The sequence below is a fragment of the Portunus trituberculatus genome, chromosome 36 (assembly GCF_017591435.1).
Source record: "Portunus trituberculatus isolate SZX2019 chromosome 36, ASM1759143v1, whole genome shotgun sequence".
NCBI lineage: Eukaryota > Metazoa > Arthropoda > Malacostraca > Decapoda > Portunidae > Portunus > Portunus trituberculatus.
In genome coordinates this window covers 11,210,946-11,219,244 of record NC_059290.1, presented here as the reverse complement: position 1 = coordinate 11,219,244, position 8,299 = coordinate 11,210,946, and the positions used below count along the sequence as shown (strand labels likewise).

Below are 8,299 nucleotides of genomic sequence, written 5' to 3'. Positions count from 1 at the left end.
GAGTAAAACAAAGGAGTAAGAGGGAAAGTGAAGGATGTAAGTAAAAGATTAATAAATAAATGAATAAACAAAGGTATGAAGAGTGCAGAGAAAATTATAAAGAAGGCTAAAATGTAAGAGATAAGAAAGTAAAAGGAAAATCATAAATGTTACTAGAAATAAAAAAAAAACGGGAAAATAAAATTGAAAGAAAAAGAAGGAAGACAAAAACGGATGTAGAAAAGGACAACAAAAACTAAGAAAACATAAAAGTAAAAGGAAAAGTAATGGATATGAACAAAAAATAATAATAAAAACAATAATAATATTGATTATAACAATAATAATAATAGTAATAATAACAATAATAATAATAATAATAATAATAATAATAAATACAAGGAAGAAGAGCAGAGAAAACGATAATGGAAGTAAAGGAGATAAGAAAATAAAGGAAGAAACCATAAATTACTAGAATAAAAAAAACTAAAATAGAAAAAAAAGAAAAATAAATAAAAAAAAAGTAGCAAAAAAAAAAATAAACAGTAACAGAGAAAAGACACAAAAAAGAAAAGAAAAACAAAAATCAGCCCCAAATTAGCCAAGATCAAGATTAGACCAGCCCAGACCGAGACCCAAAGTGTCAACAAGAGGCAGAGAGAAGAGGGGGCGGTGTGGACTTATCAACCAACCATTCCTTGACCTTTTTGTGAACTTTGTGACCTTGTGTTGTGTGTGGTTGTGATGGAGGGAGTGTGAGGCGACCATGAGCACCTTCCACAACCCCGCGCGGCCTATGCCAGGTGAGTCAGGCCGCCATAATGAGCCAAATAAGAGTCAGGCGCCACTGGTCAGGTTTGGAAAGGTCAGAACAGGTGTGTGGGTGGGATAAGGTCAGTGTTTAGGTTTGTGAGGTCTGGTCAGGTGTGTGGCAGGTTTAGATGTGAGTTTGTGCCGCTGGTCAGGTTTGGAAAGGTCAAGTCAGATGTGTGGGTGAGATAAGGTCAGTTTTGTAGTTTGTGGGGTCAGGTGGGTGAAAAAAAGGTCAGTTTTGTGGTTTAGGAAGGTCATGTCAGGTGTGTGGGTGGGGTAAGGTCAGTTTTGTGGGTTATAGAGCCAGGTCAGGTGTGTGTGTGTGTGTGAGTAAGGTCTGTTGGTTAGGTTTGGGAAGGTCATGTCAGGTGTGTGGGTGGGGTAAGGTCAGATTAGTAGGCTGTGGAGTCAGGTCAGATGTGTTTGTGTAAGTTCTGCTGGTCAGGTCTGGGAAGGTCGTGTCAGGTGTGTGGGTGTGTTAAGGTCAGACTTGGCTAAATGTACAGTCTTTCACCATATTTGCACTTCAAGATGAAACTTTTATTTATTTATTCATTTTTATTTTATTAATTAATTAATTTTTTTTTTTGGTACATTTTGATCTGTTGTGAATGAATCTGTGTTTTGTTTCCGTCACAAATCACTTTGAAATCAGCACTTTTTTCCCCCTCGTCACCATCTTGTCTCTTCCGGAAACACAATTTTCTGATAAAGGGAAGGAAGTCATTACGAAAGACTGCCACACAAAAAGAAAAAAAGTTGTTTCATGTAACTTAATGTTAACTTGAACTTAAACCTAACCTAGCCCAGCCTAACCTTATCTTACCTTATCTTACGTAACCTAACCTTACCTTACCGTACCTTACCTAAACCCAAACTTAACCTAACCTTACCTTACCTAACCTAACCTAACCTAACCTAACCTTACCTTACCTTACCTTACCTAACCTAACCTTACCTTACCTTACCTTACCTTACCTTACCTAACCTAACTGCAATGGCTAAGAAATGCATTTGATGTCGTTACTTTATCGTTGGTCTGGTTCTTATCACTGGAGACCACCGAGAGAAGCCGGCTGTTGATGTTGGCTGCCTTGGGGGGGGTTTGAGGGGGGATGTTTGGTGGTGTGGACAGAGGAGTGGTGTAGCAGTATGTTGTCCTCCTGGTCCTTAACGAAGAGGTGCTGGGCCAGGTATCGATAGAGGTACCGGCTCTGTATACCTGTCCGCTTCACCCACTCTTTGACATTCCTCTAGAGGTATTCAATGTTCTGGGTTTGAAGTTCAATGTTCAACGGGTTTATAAAGTTTTCAGAGTGGTTGATTTTATGAAGGGTGTGGCTTAGCTTTTCAGTGCTGTTGTAAGCTCCCCAGCCGTCACTGATTATAATGGACCCATGGTGGATGTGGTTTTATATGAGTGGGAAAATCTATTCCCCAAACAGTCAAATTTACCACACCACTTGGCTTCTCTTGTACTTGCGCTGCATGATGAGTGTCCGTCTATTTTCACTCCTATTCCCGAACCACCAATAGTCTCCTGATTAATGAACCAGAAGTCTGTCACCTCACTGCAGGAAGATCGCTAGTTTATGAATGTTCTTGGTGATATTTCCAAACACCTTATCACTGTTTTGTGGTCCCAGTGACAACTCAACCAGTGACTGACAAACAAGACCACTTTCCAAGGCGGGTGACACACGTTCTGTAAGAATGTTCCTTTCGTGCTACCTGTACTATGATTACAGAACATGCACTTTTTAGTTTTTGGAATAATATAACTCCCGTACACTCCAAATGTGGCTGTCTTCCCTGTGTTGGCATGGTTTCTGGCACTTTGGGCACTCCACCACACTGGGGAGTACACTGTGTTCCCTAGGAAATCTCTGCTTCTCTTTGAATCTTCAAAAAACTGGTGAATGCACTGGTAATAGTGCACACTACAACCAGCATGCAGTGATATCTTCTTCAGATGGACTCAAATATTTCAAATTGAGCCGCTTCTTCCGCCACACGATGGAATACCATGCTATGATTGGCTCAATTATTTTATTGTTTTTTTTTTATTAATTAATTGATTAATTTTTTTCTTATGGGCTAATGGTTTCATATTCAAAGAAAAGAACCAATCATCGTGATTAATCTCATGCTGGGGCAACAAATGTGACATGCACACATGAATGAACACACCTAACTGGCATTCCTCAGTGCCGGCCTATCCATCACATGTGTTGCTTCCTGTCGCTGACACATCAGTGAGCTCGTTCTTTCAAAAACTTTAAAGTCAGCAATTTGTGACGGGTGTGTGTGGGTTCAAATCACTCCGAATGAAAAGCTCTATAAGATGAGAAGGGTAAGAAAAGACATGTTACATGATTATGGTGTAACACTGTAAAAATACCCTGTCTTGTGAGTTGTGGAGTCACGTTAGGTGTGTGTGTGTGTGTGTGTGTGTGTGTGTGTGTGTGTGTGTGTGTGTGTGTGTGTGTGTGTGTGTGTGTGTGTGTGTGTGTGTGTGCTGGTGGTCAGGTTTGGGAAGGTCATGTTGGGTGCATGGGTGGGGTAAGGTCAGTTTTGTGGGTTGTGGAGTCACGTTAGGTGTGTGGCAGTGTGGGTGTGAGTGAGTAAGTTCCACTGGTCAGGTTTGGGAAGGTCATGTCAGGTGTGTGGTTGGCAAGGTCAGTTTTAGGGATTGTGGGATTAACTCTAGCCTGATAATTTTTGGAGATTTACTGTTTGTTTCTTGTTAAAATATTATGTTTATTTATTTATTTAGTTTTTTTTAGTTTTCACTTGTTCATTTATTTTGTAAGGTGAGTGTAATTAATGAAGTGAATAAATTAAAAAACTTAACCTAATCTCATCTGTGTCTAACCTAACTTTATCGGCACTTATCCTAACTGAATTCATCTATTTATTTATTCATTCATCTGTCAGCGTATTGCTTTATTTCTCCTTCATGTTTAATTTTTATGTTGAAATTATACTTATTTGTTATTGTTTTCAAAAAGGACTCATCTGAAATAGTTGTTTTCCAATGTACTATCAAAGTAAGAGTCATATTTTCATCTGAGGATTAGGGAAAGTTAATCTAGATTTATTCACTTCATTTATCTAATTTGTTCTCATCATTGTGTAGGTTATAACTTAAAAAAAAAAAAAAACGAAGTTAATAGGCTAATTTTTTTTTTTTTTTTTTTATATCTTCCTATCTTACTTGTTGATATGATGTACAGCCCCCACCACCACTCGACCCTTTTAATGCTGACCACATAGTATCTCAGTAGCAACACCGGGCAGCCCCACACGTAGTGAAATATTCTGTTTTCCTTTGGTTCAGCCACCTCAGAAACTAAGCCGTTACTCTCCATCCACTTGACGTTCCCCTCTGGTCCATGCCCTGTCCCAGTGGTGTAGATACTATAATAGTGTACCTGCCGTTCCGGAGTTCGTATACAGTCCAGTGAGCAGTGAAGAGTAGCTTGTGCCGAGGTAAATACCTCGTCATTTTTAACCTGAGTACTTATCAAATAAATGTAAAAAGAAAAAAAAAGTAGAAAATGAGGCACTGTAACGGAGGAGGTGGTAATAGGAAGGAACATCAATTGTCAATTATAGTAATGTCAATTATACAAAGATCCAAATATCCCCTCCTCCCTTTCCCGTTGCTACGTCACGGTCTGTCCCTCTCCGTGGCTAGTGTCACCACGTCATGTCCCTCCACCACCCCTCCTCTGTGTGTGCCATTCTGTCTTGTGCAGAGAGAGAGAGAGAGAGAGAGAGGCGGGTGAAGGAGGTATAAGAATAATGGGGATGAGGGAGGTAGGGGAGGATGGCTGTGGGTGGCAGGAAGGCAGGCCAGCCGAGCTACGTCATACGCAGCTGTAGGCAATGACAACTGACATGAAAAGAGGATGACAGATGTCACTTTTGTTTGAAATACCGGTAGGAAAACAGCTTCATTAAGTAAGGACCCGACATACATGCATACGTACATACACGCATACATACATACGTGAGTGTACCTATTTGAAGGTGTATAATTATAATATAATATAAATGTATTGTATTCGTGATGTTGATTCTGACAAATTAATGTCAAACGCGTCCCGTGCAAAGTGTCCCCGTGGTCGCCGTGGCCGGCTAGGATTTATTTACCCTCCGCAGCCTTCACTGGCCAGTGGCCATGGTGCGCTGCCACCCTGGCAGGACAAAACGCCAGCGGTGAAAGAAACAGTGAGAATGGTGAAGACGAAAATACTAATAATAACGAAGAGAATAATGTGTGTGTAGCCTCTCAGTAATCCGAGGACAGCGGTGTGTGTGTGTTGATGTCACGGCCAGCCGTCACCAAACAGTCGTTGGTTTACGTAAGTAATAAATATATTGGTGTAATTCATTGTTTCACGGTGTTGCCATGTCATAACCTAACGTTGGTAACCTGCAGGATTACATGCCCGTGAACTAACACCTGCAGATACTTAAAAACCTCAACAGTGCAAACCTTCAATGTTACCAAACCAATTCCCTCATCCCCTGGCACTCTCTCAGCCATATTTGCCTCATCTCTCACACATTACAGGCCGTACAGGCAACAAAGTGGAGCCAAAGCCCTCATCTTTTATGTCCGTTGTTAAAATATTTCTGCAATTGCCTGATTTGTTTATTAATGGAGGCCCAGTGAGAGAAAGTGGGCTGGGACGTGACGTCATCACCGGGTCCCGCCAAAATGCTCCAGGAGTCCCAGATCGTCGACTTCCACAGTGATATATATATTTGTCTCAGTTTATTTAATTCGAATCGCAAGTTCCTTTTAAGGGTTTCCTGTGATGGTTTGTTGTGTTTTACGTGTCTTCCAAGCTTGACTTGAGTGATCTATGGTGGTTTAGAGGGTGTTTAGGATTTAAATGAGAGGGCGAAAATACGTTATTTTTTTCCCCCAGCTGTGAATGATTTTTTGTTTGAGGTTGTAGCGAAGTGTTTGCGTTTTCAAAGAATAGTTAACGACAGGAAAAGTGTGTAGGGTTCCTGATAAGTTAAATATGTGGACTTTAATATTGATTTGTAGCCCAGTTAATATTGTAAATAACATCATATTTCAAATATTTATTTTTCTAATTTAGCGTGTTGCCAGGTTTTGATATATTGAAATGATAGTCATAATTTTTAAAAAGCGTTATCCATCCTCTTGAATGAAATTGGTGAGCTTTAGAATTGTTTTTGAAGAAGTAGAAGTTCTAACACTTTATTTAATATGATTTTAAAAATATCTTTACTATTCCTCATCTTGGCAATATTTTTAAATTTTAGGAGTTAGTTTTGATTGATAACAAACCAGAATTTGTATAGCATTCATATCCAGTTGCCTGTTTGGGAATTCACATTTTCAAAATGATTTCCGTAACGTATATATGTGGCCAGCGCCTGCACCCAGACCGACACCCCTCTCCTGGCCCGAGGGTGTGGGGGTGGATGGGTGGCTGTGTGTGTGTGTGTGTGTGTGTGTGTGTGTGTGTGTGTGTGTGTGTGTGTGTGTGTGTGTGTGTGTGTGTGTGTTCACGGTCGCCTGCTGGTCACCCAGCCAGCCTTCTCCATTACGAAGCGAGCTCAGAGGTCATAGACCGATCTTCGGGTAAGACTAAGACCACAACACACTCCACACAACGGAAAAGCGAGGCCACAACCCCTCGAGTTATATCCCATACCCACTTGCTGCTGGTGAACAGACCCGACACGTTAAGATCCTTGCCCGTGTGTGTGTGTGTGTGTGTGTGTGTGTGTGTGTGTGTGTGTGTGTGTGTGTGTGTGCGTGCGTGCGTGCGTGCGCGCGCGCGTGTGCGCCCATCCCCCGTGTGCGTGTTGTACTTTTAATTCATTGTTGGAGTTATCTCTGTAATCTTCCCTTTCTTTCTCCTAATTGATGTACTTAATAATATATCTCACGTAATTCATGGGTGAAATTATCGCTATGAAATAAATCTCCTTTAGAAAACAGTGGTGAGAGAGCAGAGCCTTTCAGAACACAGGACTTATAGGAAGGACAAGTGTAGTTCGCTGATAAACCCTCGTAACATCCTGTCCTGGCCCTTGAGTCATATTAGAAGAGAGGAAAAGAACATGCATATGACACACATTACAAAACTGACAGGATGTGACAGGATGGATGAAATATCATGTCCTTAGTGTTCGTTTGTTCGTTTATTCACACCACAAGGACAGTGATAAGGGGTGTCTGGTCATGCCTCACTTCACGGTTACAGATAGGTCAGGTAAGGTAAGGTTAAGATAGGATAAGTTAGGTTAGGTTATAGGAAGCTACAGTAAGGTATATACAGAGAAGGTGTAATCTTTTGATGTCAATAGAGGGAGTGTCGAAATGTTTGTTGTAATAGAGAAACTAGGTGTGATATTGATGCTGTTATTACTATAGAGGGAGGAGGAGGAGGAGGAGGAGGACGGACCAAACCTAAACACACAGAGAGGCTAAAGATAACACAAACATGCAACAGAAAGGGATAAACAAAGAACGTAACATTGTTGTGTGTGTGTGTGTGTGTGTGTGTGTGTGTGTGTGTGTGTGTGTGTGTGTGTGTGTGTGTGTGTGATAGGTGGTAACACTGATACGAGGGCAGTGGTGAACCGAGGCAGTATTATCAGCTGTGTACTGGCAAACTAGGAGGCTGCAATGAGTCTACTGTGCTTTATCTTCTGTGACCTGACCTACATTGACCTCCGTGTGACCTTTGACCCCGTTATTGTGACCTGTGGTGATATGTGACCCTAAATTTTGACCTTATATGACATGTGACCCATTACTTTGACCTGTGTTTGACCTGTGGCTGAATTTTACCTGTTTGGTGGTGGTATATGTATTAAAACTCTCTCTCTCTCTCTCTCTCTCTCTCTCTCTCTCTCTCTCTCTCTCTCTCTCTCTCTCTCTCGTTACGTAGCCTTTCTGAAAATGAGGTTGAGCAGGTGTGTGTGTGTGTGTGTGTGTGTGTGTGTGTGTGTGTGTGTGAGAGAGAGAGAGAGAGAGAGAGAGAGAGAGAGAGAGAGAGATTTGTATCACCGTAAAAAAAAACAAGTAACAACAACAACAACAAAGAAATACAGTTATTATAGTTATCATACTGGCCATCTTGAGACACACACACACACACACACACACACACACACACACACACACACACACACACACACACCTGTCTCACACACACACATGAGCAGCCAGGTGTGTCCAGAAACTCACCTGGTGCACCTTTGTTTAGAGAGAGAGAGAGAGAGAGAGAGAGAGAGAGAGAGAGAGAGAGAAGGGAAATTGACGTGACAGACAGACTCAGGTAGACAGTTATCCCTATTTCCTCCTCCTCCTCCTCCTCCTCCTCCTCCTCCTCCTCCTCCTCCTCCTCCTCCTCCTCCTCCATAATTACGTCACATGAGTACCGTCTTGTAGAAGGAGGAGGAGGAGGAAGAGGAAAGAGAAGAAAGGAGGAGGAGGAGGAGGAAG

General features: G+C 41.5%; 1 protein-coding gene across 2 annotated transcripts in view; it reads left to right on the top strand.

Annotated features, from left to right (window-relative positions):
- The first annotated feature begins 613 nt into the window (after positions 1-613).
- The window catches only part of LOC123513643 (rho GTPase-activating protein 1-like), a 46,726-nt gene continuing 39,040 nt past the window's right edge, over positions 614-8,299 (top strand). For both annotated transcript variants that reach the window (XM_045270921.1, XM_045270919.1), the window contains exon 1: positions 614-782. In XM_045270921.1, the coding sequence (XP_045126856.1) occupies positions 746-782 (37 nt within the window). In that variant the 5' untranslated portion in view covers positions 614-745. The remainder of the gene's footprint in view (positions 783-8,299) is intronic.